The 20,529-nt window shown below is 43.6% G+C and overlaps 1 protein-coding gene across 2 annotated transcripts in view; it reads right to left on the bottom strand.

The window, feature by feature from the left end:
• Window positions 1-20,529, bottom strand: part of MRE11 (MRE11 homolog, double strand break repair nuclease) — a 1,653,959-nt gene that overhangs the window by 1,386,596 nt on the left and 246,834 nt on the right. For both annotated transcript variants that reach the window (XM_044072642.1, XM_044072643.1), the window contains exon 4: window positions 6,885-7,045. In XM_044072642.1, coding sequence (XP_043928577.1) covers window positions 6,885-7,045 — 161 coding nt within the window. The remainder of the gene's footprint in view (window positions 1-6,884; window positions 7,046-20,529) is intronic.

Genomic DNA, 20,529 nt, shown 5'->3' with positions numbered 1-20,529 from the left:
AGAAATACAATTATTGACTTTCTGACATCAGTTTAGAGCAAGAAAAAGTTTCCTCAATGGGGTACTTAGCTTTAGTTGAAAACATCGGTTCTGAAACTCGAAAACAAAAATTTCAGGAGTCGTCCAACCGGCACTTGCGAACTGCTTCTGCTTTGGGCACCACACGGCAAGAAAGACTGATGTAATGGTGTCGGCTGCATGCTTTATACCCCTGACTACCGGACGTCATGGAAGATGAGACAGCAACCAATGCAGGACCCAAGACTTTGATAATCAGGCCGACTGAGGGCTACTGCAAGCAGATAACCCAAATGTGATGACTGCAACAGTGAAACACGAAGAACATAAGAAATCTGCTGCTTCTATACATAGGGCTCGATAACCTTACTGTGCAATAACTCTCTATCTCCATCTTTCTACTTCTGACCAATCTCCTCTAACCTACTCAAATTCCCAAACTTGCAAACTATCTCTTGTAACCCCTCCAACTATCTCCTCACTGCTCTTTCCCCCCCTCCACCTTTTAAACTCCTCAGTACATAATTTTATTAACAAGTAATTTCTCCAAACACAGTACCTAAATTATTCAAACATGTAAATCATCTCCTTACTAATACACTCACATCTGTAAGAAAGGACAGTTGTGTACACTTACCATAAGGATGCCAGGCTCTGGTGGTTGAACCCCACAATGGAAAATAAATAGCAATATGTCCCTTGTAAGGAAAGGAGAACAACAAGGAAAAAAAGGAAGAAAAAGAGAAGGGGGGATGGAGGGAGGGAAACCAGGACTGCAACAGTGAATACACTCCAACATCTACATTTATGGTAAGTGTACACAACTGTACTATGTTCTTCGTGTTTCACTGTTGCAGTCATCACATTTGGGTAGATTCCCAAAGCTGAGGAAATGGGTGGAGGCAGTCCAGGAAGCTAGGGCCTGGCTAGCATGCCCTGCAAGACTGCAGAAACAAACCCTGCCCTGGATTTGGAGAAGAGAGGCAGGTGGTAATGCTTGGTAAAGGCATGTACAGATGTCCAGGTGGCAGCCTCCAGGATGTCCCTGGTGGGGGCTCCTCTTAGGAAAGCTGCAGAGGTGGAGGCTGCTCTAGTGGAGTGTGTCCTGACCCCCTTGGGGGGAGGCTTTCCATGCTGTTTGTAGCAGAAATGGATGCAGTTTGATATCCATTTGAAAATAGTTTGCTTGGAGATGGCTTTGCCTTCTGCCCCTGAAGCAAAGCTAAGCAGCAATTGATCAGACTTCCTGAAAGGTTTAGTCCTGTCCAGATAGTATCTGAGCTGTGTGCACACATCTAGAGAGTGCAGAATCATTTCCTCCTTGTTTTGGGGGTTAGGAAAGAAGGTGGGTATTGAGAGTGGGTACTGGACACCACCTTGGGCATGACGGATGGATTAGTTCTGAGGGATACCCTGTCTACATGGAAGATGATGAAGGGTTCCACAGCCATGAGTGCTTGCAACTCAGAGACTATTCTGGCTGAAGTGATGGCCAGGAGGAAGGCTGTCTTCCAGGAGACAAATTTTAGCTCTGCAGAAGAAGCTGGTTTGAAAGGGGGGCAGGGTGAGATTTTCCAAGACAGTTAAGGTCCCAAGCTGGTGTTGGTGCCCTTCTGGGAGGCCTCAAGTTGCTAGCCCCTCTGAGGAACTGTTTAATCAGAGGGTGAGAAAAAAAGAGGCTGCTCAGTCGGAAAATGAGCAGAAATAGCAGAGGCATGAATTTTTATAGGGGAGAAGGAGAGACCACTGTGCAGAAGGTCAGCTAAGTAATCCAGGGTGAGAAGGATGGAGGCCCCCTTAGCCTGGATCCAAATGCAGAACCTTTGCCATTTAACTGCATAAGACTTGCTGATGTTAGGGCATCTGGCCTCTCAGATGCCATCCAGAAATCTGTTTACTGAGGATGGCAGATTGGTCAGGGGTTAGAGTATAAGCCAAGCTGCCAAACTGAGTGTCTGCAATTTGAGGTGCATGAATTCCCCTTCCCTCTGGGTTAGGAGGTTTGGAATCTGAGGAGGATTCCATGGAGGCAGCAGGAACAGGCTGTGCAGCAAGAGATACCAGTCGGGAGTTCTGAGAATAGTCCTTGGTTTTTCCTCCCTTATTTTGAGCAGTACCCTGGGAATGAGGGGTAGGAGAGGAAAGGCATAGACTAAGAGGTTTACCCAGGGGAAGGACAGGGCATCCACTTTCCAAGTCATGCAGTGATGCTCCTTGGTGCAGAATTTGCTGAACTGCTGGTTGGTGTGAGAGGCAAGTAGGTCAACCTCCGTGGTTCCCCATTTCTAAGTTATTAGAAAGAAGGCGTTTCTGTTGAGCTGCCACTAGTGGGGGGCCAAGAGGTTTCTGCTTAATTGGTATGCCAGGGAGATGAGAGAGCATGGCAGGTATTGAACTAACAGGTGTATTTGCATGGAAGAGGCTGTGGACCAAAGGGTCATGGCCAGCCTGCAAAGCGGATAGGAGTAAGTCTCTCCCTACTTGTTGATGTACCACATTCACAGTGGTGTTGTCTGTCTTGATTAGGAGAACCCCTGGAGAGAGAAAGAGTTTGAATGCTATCAAGGCCTGCTGCACAGCCATAGTCTCTTTTTGACTGATGTGCAGGGGGAGTTGCTGGGGGTTCTGTTGGCCCTGTATGCACCTGCCGTCCAGATGTGCCCCCCAAGCATAGTCTGATGCATCTGTGGTGAGGGTCTGGGTGGCGGGATGTGGGGAGAAGGGCAGTCCCTTGTTGTGGGAGCAGGCTGTTGCCCACCAAAGAAATTCCTTTCTCAGGCAAGGAATAATAGGCAGAAGAGTTTCCAGGTCTTGAGTGTGTTGACACCAAAGGCTCTTTAGGTACCACTGAAGTTTCCTCATATGCAGTCTGGTATATGGAATGAGGAGTATGCAAGAGGCCATGAACCCCAGTTCTTGCAGGATTTTCCTTGTAGAAAGCTGGGTCCTGGTGGCCAGGTGAGAGAAGTAAGCTCATAGGAAAATTTGTTTCTCTGGTGTAAGGCATGCCATCTGGGATGCTGTGTCCAGACTTGCACCCATGAAGATTATCCTTTTGGTGGGTACCTGTTTGGATTTCTTTTTGTTGATTGTTTTCCCTAGGGAGGTTAGCTGGTCCTTTACAAAGGCCAGGACTTTGAGCAGCTTTTCCTGGCTGTTTGCCTGAATAAAGCAGTCATCTAAGTAGGGGTAAATGTGAATATTTCTTTGCCTGCAAAAGGCAATGGCCGGAGCAAGGCATTTTGTGAAAACCTTGGGAGCAGTAGATACGCCAAAGGGAAGCGCAGAGAACTGAAAGTGTTGCAATCTTGCCCTGAAGAGAAGATATTTTCTGCAGGACTCCCTGATAGGAATGTGGAGGTAGGCATCTTTTAGTTCCAGGGTGGCTAAGCCAGGTGTCCTTGGAGAGCATGGGTAGTAGTTGCTGGAGGGTGAGCATTTTGAATTTTGGAATCACCAGAAAGGTGTTTAGAATGGATAGATCGAGGATGGGACGCCAGGTACCCTCTTTTCTGGGAAGCAGAAGAAAGTCTGGAGTAGAAGCCTTGGCCTATCTGTTCTGCAGGAACGTGCTCTACTGCCCCCAAAGAGAGCAGGAAAAGGATTTGCTTTTGAGCCTCTGCCCACTGATTTGACGGTAGATCTGGGAACCCTTCTGGGGTTGGAAGGGTGTGAAAAGAGAATTTGCATCTCTGAGACACAATGTTCAGAAGCCAATGATCCTTGGTAATGGTGGCCCAGGTGCTTGAGTGAAAGGAGGATTTTCCTCCTAGGGGCATGTGAAGGTGGGAAGAGGCGAATTTGGGAAGGGGCGAGTCATTGTGAGTTCTTACCATAAGGGGGTGGCTTAGAACCCCTTGGTTTTGAAGTGGAGGTAGTCCACTGCTTAGATCTCTGCAACCCCTGGGGATGCTATCATGGGGGTCTGTTTCTACGGTGCCTAGGCTGGCCCTATCTACTCGGAGCAGGAAAGGACCAGTGCTTGGAGGGAAAATGCCTGCTGAACCTAGGGGACTGAACCTGTAAGAAATCTTTAACAGTGTGCACAGATTTTGCATTTTTTTCCCTCATTTTTAAGACCTCTTCTGCTTTAATGCAAACAAGTTATCTTTGTGCAAGGGTGCATCCAACAATTTTGATTTGACATGGTCTGGCAGAGATTGTTTCTTAAGCCATGCATGTCTTCTAATGACAGATCCAGTGACTGCTGAACTGCAAGAAGCTTCTAGGGCATCAAAACCACAGTGCAAAGTGTGTTTAGTTACTTGACCTGCAGAGTGCATTAAGTCCTGTAAATCTTTAGATTCTGCCCATGCAGGAAAAAAGGGAATTTTTTGTTTAAGGAGTTCCAAGGTATGTTGCTGATACTTAAGCATATGGAACTGACAATTTAGTGCCCTGATAGCAAGAGTAGCTGAGGTGTATACTTTTTTACCCCATCTGTCCTGTGCTCGGCAATCCCTGTCTGAGGAGGTAGGATTCTTAGCTGAGGCTGCTTTAATCCCTTTAGGCCCTTGAGTAATGACCTCAGGGTCAGCTGTAGAATTTTTAAAAAGATATTTGTGTGAGTCAGGGACTCTGTAGCACCTGTATGGTTTTCTGGAAGCAGGAGGGAGGGTGTCTCGAGTCAAGCTGGATTCAAGGAAGACATCATCCATTACATCTAGGAATGGGGAGATGGCTAAGGGTCTGTGTTGTGAAAGGTTCGGGAACACTCTGAGTCTCTAGACTGTGGGTAATCTTGCCTCTCCCATTGGAAATGCTCCCTTAAGGTATGCAGGGTTTCCCCACAAGAAAAATCCTCTGGGGGAGAGGCTGAAGGAATGGATTCCTCAGTATCCGAATTCTCATAAGTGGAGAGGGGCAGCATGTCTTCGTAGTCAGATGCATCAGATTCATCTGACTCTTGTTCAGACAAAACTACTGGAGACAGATCTCTTTTCATTTTTGAAGGAGTGGCTTGGCTTCCCCTAATTAGCATGATAAGGTCTTCTGCCATTTTAAGCATTTGAGACTGAGGCAAGGGAGCAGGCGCCTGAGAATGGGTAGTCAGTTTCTTGGGTGTGGTTCGACCCCTGGGCCTAAGGAACTTGGTTGTTTTCAAAAGAACGGTAGCTGTGAAAGAAGGCATCGGTTTTTGTCAGGATTTGGTGTTGCAAAGGACTTACTCAGAAGCACCGCGGTGCCTGTACAGCAGCTCCAGACCCATCCAAGGTAAAGACGACTGCAGGATCCTTAGACGAAGAAGAGTTCAGCAGCATACCGGACTCCAAAAGGGTCTCGTTAGCAGCCTTTGAATTAACTGAAGTGAGCATCAGGGGCTGCAAAAGCACCTCACTGAGTTCCAGAGGACTGACGACCAGCTTTACGGAAGAGTCGTCGGAAGGTTTGATCCTGTGCGGCCTCTGTCTTTATCTTTACGTTTTTTCGGTAGATCTGCTGTCAGATGGCTTACCAAAGCTATATCAGAATTTGAGGACTGTAAACGGAAACATCTGGCTACAATAAGGGTCAGACAATGGATAGTTCTGGCATTAAAGCACAGAAGCGATAACGAGGGATGTCGTGGTCTGGGCCTAGACAAGTGACGCAGTTAGAGTGGAAGTCCTAGTGTGGTATTTGCTTTCCACAGGTGAGACAATTATTAACTTTTTCTGACATTGGTTTGTGCAAGAGAAAAGGATCCCCAATGGGGTACTTAGTTTTTAAAGACTTCAACTTCAATTCAGAAATGAACTCAGTTAGCATCCAACCGGCACTCGTGCGAACTGCTTCTGCTTCGGGCTCCACGGCAAGAAAGACTGATGTAATGGCATCGGATGCTTTCCTTTATACCACTGATGACCTGATGTCAGTTCTCAAGCGACAGCAACCGATGCAGAAATACTAAACTCTGGTATTCGGGCCAGCCGAGGACTACCCTGGCAGGGATAACCCAAATGTGATGACTGCAGCAGTGAAACACGAAGAACATCTATATCCTTTCATGCCTTTAACAAAACAACTTGCTTTCAGCACTATGATCTTTTTTTTCTGGGGGGGGGGGGGTAATAAAGATTACAGTAGCCACTCACTACAGCAGTAGTATGACTTTGCATATTACTACATATGCCTACTTCTTGTAATCATGTAAATATGAAAGTGATTGCATTGTTTCATTCTAATTGTCACCTTAACAGTTTTTCTCTCCATAACACTATTAAAAGGGGCCTTGAGTAGACACAGTTGGCCTTTCCTAGTTAAAGAAAATAAATAAATAAACAAAAATGAATCTAATTACTTGTACCAATGACCTATATGTACAGCCTCAACCACTGGCAAAGGTAACACAAAAAGTCCTTTGTGAGAAATTACTGTTTTATTAAAGTTGCTCAAAACAAATATATTTTGTTACGTCTCACACATTTGCACAATACTGATGCATTTTTTTTCTAAAAATATGCTATTTAAAAGAGCAAAACAACCGTTAAGCACGCGTTTCTACAGACATATTCTGTAAAAATGTTTAACGTGCACAATTTGACGCGTCTATACTAGAAGCCGACTTGCACATTTTTACAGTTACTCATCTTCCAGTTAAAATAAACTGAACCTTGTTTTAAGGTTCAATGTCCACAAAGTCTTCCCACCATGCTCAATGCTCAACATAGCCAACTAGTATAGTACAGTTAAAGTCAAACACCACCCCCACCCTATCCTGAAACTGCCAATGTACCTTCACATCTCTAAGGTGATTCCTTAACCCAGAAACAGAGAAATGAAGAGTGGTAAAACAGGTCAACATTACAGCTGTATCATTAAAAAAAAAATCAGAGATTGTTTCTTTATGAAATACTAGCATTTTTCTTCCTATTTAACATACTTACCTACTGAATCCAAAATTAACAGACTGGTCACTCAGAACTTCAAACTGTATTGGACGGTCACCCATACAGTGTTTTCGCAGTTGCTCAATGCAGGCATGTAGAGTCTTCCTAGAGGGTTTGTTGTCATGAAACAGATCACCACCCATCAAAATGAAATCTACCTACAAAGGTGCAAGTTCACTATTAAGACGAGTTTAAAATACAATATTAAACAGATGTTTCGAACATAATCTAATCTGGGATGAAAATGCAATTTCATACTAATTAACTGTAGACAGTGTAAACTGGAGACGATAAATTATAAGTGACAGAACACAATTACGAAATCAGAAACTGCAGCAGTGATTAATTCTTCACAGAAATCTGAAAGAAATTAATTTTCCATAATAACTTTGTGTTCAAATTTTCAACTCCGCATGTAACTCTACCTGCAGAAAGAGGACAAACAATATACATATCATGCCTGTAAGGGTATCTCTGTTTGGTCACTATGAAAAGTCAAATAAGCCGCAAGGTCAGCTTAAGGGTGCTACCTATTCATTCTCTTCACCAGCCATCTATGGGTTGCCCCACACTATAGACTACACCGTATGTTGAGGAGTCAGTAACAATGCATCCCACTCTTTCCCGCGCAGAGGTTAAAAGTGACCAGCACTGGATTTTATATGGCAATTGTTTAAAATGTTGTGATTCACATTGCTAAGCTCCACAATACACAGACCAAATGGCTAAAAACTCAGACATATATATACTAATTCCAAGATTGCCATTTCTCAAAATAGCCTTTTTTTCATTCAAGTGTGAATCTCTGAGTTGGTATATGTAATTTCATGGGGGGTGCTACACACATCAGGGGGTGCAGAAGTTCTTGCTTCTTACATAGAAACAAGTTTAAAGGAGAAAGCGGTGTTCAATATTCGCTCTTTTCCTCTTTTCTTGTATTTTTTGTTTTTTTTTTTTTTTTGGTCACTTGGGACACCACAATGTTGTTGTTGTGTCTTTCGGCTTTTCCCGGTTAGGGGTCGCCACAGCGGAACTCCGGTCCGCTAATGATTGGTAGTTGATTTTTACGTGTGGAGTTACCAGCCCTGATGCACAACCTTCAACCGAAGGTACGCCCATTCACGCATGTCTCCACGCAGAAGACGCTCTAACTGAGAATCGAACTGGACAACGTCTTACTGTGAGGCGACAACGCTACCGCAGCGGACACCACAATGTGATTCTTAAAATTTCAGTAAGGGCCTCTTTATATGTCTGGTTCAACAGTCCCCTTCCTCTAAGTAAACTTACACAAGACCAAACATACACCATCTAACACTCCTGGAAGACTCAATGAGAACCCACCATGGACTAATACCCACAATCTATTTTTTCTGCTAATTTCAAAAGATTATTAGTGGTGGTGCTGCGGTAGCGTTGTTGCCTCACAGTAAGACGCTGTCCGGTTCGATTCTCAGTTAGATCGTCTTCTGCATGGAGACATGCGTGAATGGGCATACCTTCATTGAAGGTTGTGCGTCAGGGCTGGTAACTCGGCACGTAAAAATCAACTACCAATCATTAGCGGACCGGAGTTCCGCTGTGGCGACCCCTAACCGGGAAAAGCCAAAAGACACAACAACAACAATTAGTTTTGCTTTCTAATGGGAGCTTGAAGAAGTCCCTTGCTTCCACCCAATCCACCTCTGCTTCATATAATTGCTCATAAAAATGAACAAACCTTCTCAGTATACCTCCAGGTTTCTCACACACACCCCCCCACACACTTTCCTTTGATCTGTGATCTTCCATATTGATCTCTGCACCTTCTCTTGTCTAAGACTTAGAGGTAAATGTGTTTGACCTTTAGGTGTTATTTCAACATCCAACAATCTGAGTTTTCTTAGCTTTATCTATCTGTACCCTAGCATGTTATCTGCATTACCCTGCAACTCCAGCACCTTCCTTCTTATGAATCACATCTGCCTGTACCTTCACTAGTTCCACATGCAATTTGGTCAGTTTTGAACCAAGTATCTTTTCTCATCTACAAAATTCTTTACTGCTCCCTTTTACATATCCCATAAGTTTATTATCTGACTCACCTGTTCTGCAGAAATATAATTTATACTGTCTATACCTACTCCAATCTGCTTTGTAGGTTAATCACAATTTCTTTCTAACCTTTCCTAATTGACAAGCCTCATATTAAGAATGGAGGATGGACTGAAAGCAAAAGGGTTAAGTACGCAAACTCTCAATATGATATCTGTGCACCTTGATAACCGTTATTTTGTCTGTTCTTGAAAATTATTTATACCTGCATAAGAAACATGCAAGTATCTCCAGGAATCCTTAATACTTCATGCATGTCTGTCATCCCCATTAGGGTAGCATATTTATAGACAAACTGCCTTAACACAAGACCAAAGATCATCTCACTAGGAGAAAAAGATGTGCTCCAGTTTCCTGTCCAGAATACCATCCTCTCCTGCCTACTCTCTCAATATTTTGTCTACAGAAAGTCAAGCAATCCATGGGACATGTATATAGATTTACAATCATGCATAATGCTTCATTCTAGCTTTCCTCTTACTAACACAAATTTACATTTTTTTTTACTCTTTTGTGCTCTCAGCAGCTCAAAAGCTGCATCTTTTATAATAGTTTAGTAGCTCCCCTTTGGCATCTTGAAGGATGCAATTAAATCCGTAATAATTTATAAACACTATGTTTCTTAATAACAAACATTCAGTGTCAGTTAAATGCTTTTCTTGCAGTAACACAGAAGCCTAATCTTCTGAATGTACAATAAAACCATGGATCATTTTACAAAATTGGGAGGGTGGCCTAATGCTTAAGGTGCTTGCCTTACAAACACAAGGTGCAGGGTTTGAGTCTCACAAGGATAACTGGCTAGGCTTAAAATGGCTCGCAAGGGCAGTTAGCTTAGTACTAATCTATGAACCTATGAAAATCTGATAAACCACTAACATATTACAGGAGTGCAAACATTACTTATTCAGATTACTATTACAATGCCTTCATCAACAGTTTCAACCCTTACCTTTTGATTAAACAGCCCACAGATAATTGCAGCATTCAACTAGATAAAACTTATGAACCCATAAACAGCATAAATCAGAAAAATATCAATAACATTCAACCACAATTTATATAAACTTTTAAAAGCTGCAACAAAATATTTTACATTTCATCTAGTACACTTCTGAGCAGGGGACAAGCTATCTCTAACAAAACAGATTCAGAATGAACATACAGTATACAGAAGTCTTAGCTGTAGCTAGGAGAAGTCTGTTATGTTCTCTCATTGCATATTTTACACATTTCAGAAGCTGGTTCCCCTTCCCACTTAGAATTACTGCCACATCTGTATCTACAGTTCACGATATGCACACAGGGAGTTAAAATGCAAAACCCCAGATAATAAATAGTTTCAGTGTGGCCAAAACTCTTTTCCCCAGCAATATGAAATAATATCCAAAAATTACTGATCCACTATTCTTATTCACTAACTCTCCCACAAAGTACAGTTGTGTACACTTACCATAAATATAGATGTTCGAGTGCATTCACTGTTGCAGTCATCACCTGTGGGTTATCCCTGCTGTGGTAGCCCTCGGCCGGCCCAAATACCAGAGTCAAGGTTTTTCTGCGTCGGCTGCTGTCGCTTGTTGACTAACATCAGGTCATTAGTGCTATAAAGGAAGGCAGCCAACGCCATTACATCAGTATTTCTTGCCCTAACCAGTCAGAAGCCCAAGGAAATATGGTAAAGTGGTCCTGGTGGCTAAAAGCCACTATAAGAAGCTTATGTCTCCCTAAGGAAAGAGGATATAAGGGGTAAGGGGAGAGGGAAACCAGGACTACAACAGTGAATACACGAACATCTACATTTATGGTAAGTGTACACAACTGTACAATATTCTTTGTGTTTCACTGTTGCAGTCATCACCTGTGGGAGGATTCAAAAAGCTGAGGACAGGGTTGGAAGGATTAATTAGAGACCTAGGCATGGGTAAGCATGCCCTGCAGAAGTGCAGAGGCAAACCCTGCCCTAGCCTTAGAGAAAAAAGGTAGATGGTAATGCTTTGTAAAGGTATGGACAGAGGACCACGTTTCAGCTTCCAAGATGTCCCTGGTGGGAACTCCTCTGAGGAATCCTGTGGAAGTGGAGGCTGCCATAGTGGAATGGGTAAGAACAGACTTAGGGGGTGGTTTCCCATGTAATCTGTAACAGAAATGGATACAGTGTGATATCCATTTGGAAATGGTTTGCTTGGAAATGGGCTTCCCCTCTGCCCCTGGGGCAAAGCTGACAAGAAGTTGGTCTGTTTTCCTGAAGGATTTAGTACAGTCCAAGTAGTATCTAAGCTCTCTGTGCACATCTAGTGAGTGGAGAATTATTTCCCCCTTGTTTTGAGGGTTTGGGAAGAAGGTGGGTAGATACATGGCCTGGTTGAGAGTCACATTAGATACCACCTTGGGCATAAAGGAGGGGTTAGTCCTCAGGGAGAACCTGTCTGCATGGAAAATGATGAAGGGCTCAATGGCCATCAGTGCCTGAAGTTCTGAAACCCTTCTGGTTGAGGTGACAGCTAGTAGGAAAGCAGTCTTCCAGGAGAGGTATTTCAGTTCTACTGAAGCAGCAGGTTCGAAGGGTGGTAAGGTTAGTTTTTTCCAAAACATAATTCAGGTCCCAAGCTGGCGTGGGTGGCCTTCTGGGAAGTCTGATATTAGAAGCCCCTCTGAGGAATTGCTTAATCAAGGGAGGTGAGAACAGGGGCTGGTCTGTATCAAAATGAGCTGAAATGGCTGGCATGGATTGTAATAGAAGAGAAGGAGAGGCCACTATTGAGTAACTCCACTACATAATCCAGGATAAGAGGGATGGAAGGTTGTGAGGAACTGCCCCCTCTGGACTGACTCCAAAAGCAGAATATTTTCCATTTCCCTGCGTAAGATTTTCTGGTGCTGGGCCTTCTGGCCTCTGTAATAATGTCTAGGACCTGTTTGCTTAACAGGGGCCCCTCATTTGCTTTTAGAGTATTAGCCATGCTGACAGTTTGCGAGTTTGCAAGTCTGGGTGCAGTACGCCCCCCCCCCCAAGTCAAGAGGTCTGAGGTCAGGGGAAGTTGCCTGGGAGGCTGTGATGTCAGGCTGTGCAGTAAGGGATGCCACTGTTGTCTGGACCAATCTGGAGCAATGAGGCCTTTGGTCTCTCTTCCCTTATCTTGATCAGTACCTTGGGAATAAGAAGCAGAGGAGGGAATGCGTACACAAAGAGGGAGTTCCAGGGGAAGGTCAAGACAACCATTTTCCATGCTAGGTGGTGATACTCCCTGGTACAGAACATTTTTAGCTGGTGGTTGAGGTCCGAAACAAAGAGATCCATCTCCGGAGTTCCCCACTCCTGAGTGACTTGCAAAAAATTTTTCTGTGGAGCCGCCATTCGTGGGGGTCTAGTAAGTGTCTGCTTAAGTGGTCTGCCAGGGTGTTGTTGATCCCTGGTAGGTATTGGGCTATTAGGTGTAATCCCATGGAGGAGGCTGTCAGCCAGAGGTTCATGGCTAGCCTGCATACAGGGTAAGATTGGGTCTCTCATTGTTTGTTGATGTACCACATTACTGTGGTGTTGTCTGTTTTGAGAAGGAGAATTCCTGGCCTGAGATGGGGTTTGAAGGACGTCAGAGTCTTTTGTAATGCCTCATTTCCTTCTGGCTGATGTGTAAGGGAAGGTGCTGGGCATCCCAAAGACCTTGGGTGCACCTGCCTGCTAGGTGAGCGCCCCAAGCAATGTTTGAGGCGTCGGTGGTGATGGTCTGCCCAGTAGGGTGGAGGATGAAGGGAAGACCCTTCTTCTTGGCACAGGCCCTTATACAGGGGATCAGAGGGAGAGAGGTCTCTAGAGGCTAAGAGTGATGACACCAAAGGTTCTTTAGATGCCACTGAAGTTTTCTCATGTGAAGTCTGGCCAGAGGAATCAGAAGGATGCAAAATGCCATGTACCCCAAGGCTTGTAGGAACTTCCTCGCCATGAGGTGACTTCTAGAAGCCAGCTAGGTAAAGCAGGGAAGCAGGAAGCTCTGCTTTTCTGAGGACAGGAAGGCCATTTGGGACGCTGTGTCCAGCAGTGCTCCCAAGAAAATGATCCTCTTGGAGGGTGTTTGCTTTGATTTCTTCTCGTTGATGGTGAACCCTAAGTAAGTTAGAAGGATTTTGACAAAGAGGAGGCCCTGGAGCAGCTTTTCTTGGCACTCTGATTGAATGAGGCAGTCATCCAGATAAGGGTAAATCTGTATATTTCTCTGTCTACAAAATGCTATGACCGGGGCTAAGCATTTGGTGAATACCCTGGGAGCAGTAGATAAGCGAAAGGGTAGCGGAAAGAACTGAAAGTGTTGTGAGCCTGCAGGATTCCCTTATGGGGATGTGGAGGTTGGCATCTTTTAGGTCTAGGGTTACAACCAGGCATTTTTGGTCAACACAGGCAGCAGCTACTGCAAAGTTAGCATTTTGAATTTGGGGACCACCAGAATGGATAGATCCAGGATGGGGTGCCAAGTGCCCTCTTTTCTGGGAACAAGGAATAGTATGGAATAAAAGCCTTTGCCTGTTTGATCTGTGGGGACAGGTTCTACTGCCCACTGGGATACGAGAGTCTGGACTTGTTTCAATGCCTCTCCCCACTGATCTGGAGGTAAGTCTGGGTACCCTCTTGGATTTGGGAGTTCGATGAAAGAGAATTTGTATCCCTGAAAAATTATCTTTAAGACCCATTGGTCCTTTGTTACAGAAAGCCAATTTTCTTTGCAGAGGGAAAGCCTTCCTCCTAGCTTAAAGTGAAAGGAGGGCAGAGGGGGGAGATGGAGTCATTAAAAGTTTTTGCCACAGAAGAATGGCTTAGAACTGCCTGTCTTTGGGGCGGAAGTAGTCCACTATTTGGTTCTCTGCTGTTCCTAGGATAGGGGCCTGGGTGGCCTGTCCCTGCGGGGCTTACCTTGCCCCTGTCTGCTATGTGCAGGAAAGGACCAGTGCTTAGACAGAAAATTCCTGCTTAACCTAGAAGGTTGAACCTGAAAGAAATCTTTTACCGTTTGCTTAGATTTTGCTTTGTCTTCCAACTTTTTAAGGACCTCTTCTGGCTTTACTCCAAACAAGCAGTCCTTATCCAAGGGTGAATCAATTAATTTAGACTTGACATGATCAGGGAGAGGCTGTTCCTTCAAACATGCATGCCTCCTAATGACAGATCGTGACACTGCTGCCCTACTTGAGGCTTCTAGGGCGTCATATCCAGAGTGCAATGTGTGCCTAGCCACTTGACAAATAGAGTGCAGTAAATCTGCTAACTCTTTCAAATTGGCACAGTCAGGAAAGGTAGAAATATTTTCCTTTAATAGTTCCAAAGTGTGTTGTTGATATTTTAACATACTGAACTGACAGTTGAGTGCTCTGATAGCTAAGGCTGCAGAGGTGTATACTTTTTTACCCCATCTGTCCAGAGCTCTGGAATCTTTGTCAGAAGGAACAGGGTTCTTTACAGAACTAGCCTTAGCTCCTTTAGGTCCTGTGTAATGACCTCTTGGTCTGCAGCAGGACTTCTGTACAGGTACTTGTGAGAATCCGGTACTCTGTAATACCTGTCAGGTTTACTGGGAGCAGGTGGGAGGGTGTCAGGATCTAAGCTGGATTCATGGAAAATATCATTCACCACTTCTAGGATAGGGGGGATGGCCAGGGGTTTGCGCTGAGGCAAGTCTTGAAACTCTCTTACTCTTTTCTTAGACTGAGGGAAGTCCTGAAATGCCCATGTTCCTTGAGGGTGTGAAGGGTTTCCCTAAAAGAAAGGTCTTCTGGTGGGGAGGCAGAAGGAGTGGATTCCTCTGCATCTGAATCCTCATAAGCAGTCAGAGGTTGTTGTTCCTCTTCAAAATCTAAATAATCAGATTCCTCAGAATCCTGCTCTGTCATTATTTCAGGAGAAGGGTGTCTTTTCCTTTTAGAAGTTGTGGCCTGACTACTCTTGAAAAGGGAGATAAGATCCTCCGCCATCTTAAGCATTTGGGCTTGGGGTGGTGGAGCAGGAGTAAGATGGTGGCTAGAGGTAGATTTTCTAGGAATGGCCTGGCTTCTAGGCCTAAGAGTATCAATAGGTCTGAGAGAAATGGTAGTTGGATGAGAAGACTTTTTTTGTCTAGAATCGGTAGTGCAAAAGGCCTCCTCGGAAGCCTTTGCCTGCATCTCAGCTCTTGACCCAACCGAGGCAGAGCCAACCAAAGACTCTGATTTCTGCGGCATACTGTACTCCGAAAGGGTCTCAGTAGAGGTCTGCATAGATATCGTATTGGGCATCAGGGGCTGTGAAAGCACCTCACTGAATTCCAGAGAACTGACAACTTGCTTAGCAGTAGCGTCGTCGGAAGGCTTAGTCTTGTGTGGTCTGTCCCTATCTTTATCTCTACATTTTTTCAGAATGTCAATGGATTGTTGGCTGATGGACGCCATTTTGGAATGCGAAGATGGAAGACGAAAATACCTGGCGACAATAAGAGCTCTACAATGAATGGTTCTCTCGTTAAAGAGGGCACAGAACTGACAACGGGGGATGTCGTGGTCTGGGCCTAAACAAGTGACAGTATGAATGGAAGTCTCGGTGTGGGATCTGTTTTCCACAGGCGAGACAATTGTTAACTTTTTCGAACATTAGTTAGTGCAAGAAAAAAAGGATGTTTTCAGCTGTAAATCGAGCTCTGGTAGCGTACAACTGACACACTTGCGAACTACTTCTGCTATGGGCTCCACGGCAAAAAAGACTGATGTAATGGCGTCAACTGGCTTGCTTTATAGCACTGATGACCTGACGTCAGTCAACAAGCAACAGAAGCCGATGCAGAACAACACAGACTCTGGTGTTTGGGCCGGCCAGGGGCTACCACAGCAGGGATAACCCACAGGTGAAGACTGCAACAGTGAAACACAAAGAACATCCACTGCATTTTATACTTATACACTTACAGCTACACAACAAGATATTCTTTGCTAAACAAATTATTTCCTTTGCCTAACTCTGCAGCTAATGTCAGACCAACCCTATAATGTTTTTTAAACATTTTCGTAATTCATTGAACAAGAAATTCTTCTGTCTGCCTAGACAGACTGATGGATACAATAATTTCCTTCATACAGAATATTCTCTAACTCTTTTAAATGTGCACACATAACAGCATATTAAAATATTGAATATTAAAAGGGAAAACAACACTACTTTGCTGGTATACTATATACCAAAATGATGCACATTCCTTTATTAAGAGAGAAACTGTATTTGCACTGATATCAGCAAGTTCTCAATACCTTATGTGAGATGATAACCTCCTTACTTAAACTCGAGGCAGTAACTAAGGAGCCTCAATCCTCACCACTGTCTCCGGTAAGGAAGCGTCACTGAAGGCAGGGACAGAACACAGAATTTCCCTTAAGAGTACACCAGGGCAGGCTCCAAAACCTGGGATTGGACTATATGCTTCAATCCAGATCCCTTTCACTCTTACCATTGCAGAGCACTGTGTCCTGGTTCTAGGTATTTGACACACTCACTCTTTAAATATTAGATATTCATACATTCAAACACTCTTGGGAAAGACTGCCACAGATTTACCTGCTATGTCCTCTTTCCCAATTTACAAAGGTAACACTGCCACCAGTCAAATTACTACGGTACCCTTCAATAGGAGTGTTCAATTATACTGAGTAAAATAAATACTGATAGGTAAGGTAGCATGCAATACCAGCAGTAGGCTTTTCGGAATGACCCTGGCATTATCACAATAAGCATAAACACTCTCAGGTTACTAAAAGTACTTTATCAATAACCAGCCACACTAAAAGGCAGTAAAACATTTAATAAATAAAAAATGATTTACACACATAAACACTAAATAACTGATTTTAATAAACCACTGAGTTTCTCACACAGGAATTATGAAAATAACACTGAAGGATAGGTTTCACACTGATTAAAGAAAAAAAAACTCTAACTGTAGCTTCCTAACGGTCTAAAGATTAACTGCCCCTGTCTAATCTAATTAAGTCAGCAAGGCAAGATGATACTCTTACTTCTGCAGGGCAAGAAATGTCCACTCTTCAGGCTGCTGTCCAGACCTCAGCAAATGGAATAGCAAATCCTATTACTTCTGCTGAACAGCTCTGAAAAACTCTGAGTGATAAGTACTGATCTGAAGAACAACCACTGAACAACTGATGCAACTCAACTGAACAACTGATAACAACTGAACACACTGACTCAGAATCTGCCTTCTACAGCAGAGTTTTTTTAAAGTCACAGAAAGCTATTATGAGAATTCTACTCTTTCATTTCAGACTTTTGAAAAGTAAACAAAAACAGTCGATGTGGAGATCCCTTTCCTTTCAGCTGTGGCACACAAAGACATCACCGCCAGGTCAGCTGACTGGCACAACTTGCATTCAGAATTCTTTAAAAGCATGTACATTTGGTCAGCCAGAAAAACACTGATTCTGGCATTTTACATAAACCAAATCAATAATCAAAAAACACAAACGTATTTACAAAATTACAGCTAGTCACACAGGCATAAACAACACAAGGTAATTTACAATTATTTAGAAATATTTACAAAACTGCAGCCAGATATGCTTGCACAGATAACAATATCGGATATCCTCAAACCTTAAATATCCAATTCTTTAAAAGTTGCGCACAGAGGTTTTTGACAAAACAATATAAAATCCACATTTAGTTCAGATACATCCCAATATTCCAAGTAAGTAGCCATTCAAAAAACGCTCAGATAATACAGTTAATGTCTTAGGTTAGCCTTTGTTGACAGAATCTTGTAAATTTGACTAGAATTGCTCTGTATTATTTTCACTCAAAGTTGCTTTCAGACTTTCTAATATCCTTCTCTTAAAGACTAAGAAAATGTCCATTCTGTTCCTTCTCAGATGTACAAGTGTCTGCGGAGTCTTCCTCTGCAATACTTGCCATTTGTGATGAGCCCTCGCTTTCCTCATGAAGCGGTGAACAGGGCTCTTAGACTCTGTTCCTTAAGGAGCATAAAATGATTACTCCCCTAGGAAGGTTCCCTCTGAAGCAGGCCAGATGACAGTTTAAATGTAAAATTCCTGCACAGCTTCACTGCATTATGACAAGCTTTTCTCTTTGCCTTCTTTCAGCTGAATAATCATAACCACACTGTGCTTTTTGTTTCCATCACCCTCGCATCTTTCCTACAAGCCCAAAATTTTAACAAAATCCTTTCCATATGTTCACAGGTGCAGATGTGTGGCAAAAGGGTGTCTGGGAAACTTCACCCAGGGAGGAAAAACTCCTTGAGGTCTTTCATTAGTTCATAGGATGCTACTAGGCTATTAACATGAGGGTCTTTACAGCCCTAGCTGTTAAATCCCTATATAATACTAGATGAGAGAGATTGCCAGTGCCCAAGGTTTTTCTAGCAAGGACTACCCAAGTCCAGGAGGGAAGCTGGGGCAATCCCCTGCAGAAATTTACAGTTTCCCATCCAATCATCCAGGCTGCACTTAAAGAGGGTTATGGAAGTGCCCTGTCTGATGTGGATTCGAAGCCTATTCCAGAGAAGTGGCAACCTCTGACAGATGTAACAGCAGGTCCTGTTTATGTGGCAGACTAGACTGAGGTCCCTGGAAAGGATGACTCTAATCCCATTTGACTTATGGATGTGCAGCATTTCCATTAGATTTGGGTCAGAGATAGCTCTGTAAACCAGACATAAGTCGCCTCCAAGTAGTCTATATGCTACTGAGTGCAGTGACAGTGAATTCAGTCTGCCCATATAAGACATGTGGTGTAGACCCTGAATTTTGTTAATCAGAAATCTATGAGGTCTCTTAAGTTGCTGCAGGTGTCTGGCACAGTACATACCAAAGGGAACATTATATTCAATAACAGGCCTGATGAGGGGCAAATACAGGGGAGTTATAACCTCTTTTGCTCTTGAGGTGATGCCTTCACTATCAAGTGAGTGATTCAGAATGCCTTCCTTATCACAGTAGACACATGGTGGTCAAAGTTGAGCTCACAGTCAACTTGTGTTCCAGGTCTCTCACTAGTGAATTGGTACTTAAGGTATTACTGTTTATTTTATAATCGGCAAGGACATGGTTTTTACCGAAGGGAATAATGATGCATTTTTTGGCATTTAGTTTGAAACCATGGTTTTGGCACCAATCATAGATCTGTGTAAGCCCCTTTTGAACTACGCTGACATAGCTAGGGGATTCAATGACAGCACCTAATTTGCAGTCATCCACAAACTTGGTTAGCACAGCCCTTCTGTTTTGACCTGGACTTCTGAGAAGTATATGCCAAATAAGAGGGATCCTCAACAATTACCCTAGTGGGACCCCACTGATGACAGGTCTGCTCCTAGAGGTAAAGTCTCCCACTTCGACTGAGTACTGCCAATCTGTGAGCCAGTTTCCAGCCCGCCTGACAACAAAGGAGTCTACATTCAACTGGGTTAGTTTGTCAATGATGCCCAAATGTGGGATAGTGTCAAAGGCCCTGGCCAAGTCAAGATAGGCTATGTGCACATCTTTGCCCTTGTCTATGGCTCTGATTATGTTCTTGAAGCCATCCATCAGGTTTAGCAGGCATGATCTGCCCTTGACAAAACCAAAAACTGGGACGGATCCAGAGTTTGGTGGTCACCTATATCCTTATTTATGAGGTCCATGATGATTCGTTCCACTGCCTTACAGATGAGGCTGATTAAACTTATGGGTCTATAGTTACCCGGGTCTGCTGCAGAGCCGCACTTGTGAAGTGGGATAACAGTTGCTGTTTTACATTCACTGGGTTCAAAGCCAGTACTCAGGCTGTGGTTGAGTAGAGTACCTACTGGAGTAGCTAGCACTTGTTTTAAAACATTTAGAATGCATCCCCAAATGCCATCTGGTCTCATGGAGGCTGTGTTCTTAGCCTTGGAGACAGCATTGATGACTTGCACTTTGGAGATGCAGGAGGAGGAGGACATGATGAAGATATGGTTTGTGGTATGCTTGGGAGGGAGAGGCAGGTGAAATTTTCACCAAACTTGTCTGCTAGCAGGTTTGCAATTCCCGCATGGTCAGTGTGTGTGATGCATCCATAATTAGTTCAGCACACATCTGAGTCCTACCTTTTAGGTTGCGGATGTAGCTGAAGAAAGCCATATGGCTATCCTTGGCTATGGTTACTACATTTTTCACACAGTTGCTCTTTAAAATTTTACGAGTTGTCTTATTTGCTTGTTAAGGCTGAGAAGGGTGGTCTTCCCACTTCTGGGATCCCATTTTTGTATGTTTAGACAGCAGCTTCTTTCGATTATTGTATAATTTATTAACACTGGACATCGACCAGGATGGTTTGTTTTCTTCTTACAGATCTTGCTTTAATCCTATCCAGCATGGCTGTGTCTATACATTTGTGTAGATGTTTACACAGGGTATCAGTGTATACGTTAGTATAGCTGTTAATGCCATATGTGTAAACTACAGCATAGAGGTCCATTATACTCCCTTAGGAGGATATAGTTAACTTTGGTGAAGTTTTTTAGCTGGATTTCTCCTTTGGGGAGTT

This window comes from Protopterus annectens, chromosome 5.part0 (assembly GCF_019279795.1).
Source record: "Protopterus annectens isolate FY-2018-M chromosome 5.part0, PAN1.0, whole genome shotgun sequence".
NCBI classification, from domain to species: domain Eukaryota; kingdom Metazoa; phylum Chordata; order Ceratodontiformes; family Protopteridae; genus Protopterus; species Protopterus annectens.
This window is presented reverse-complemented; position numbering and strand designations above follow the sequence as displayed.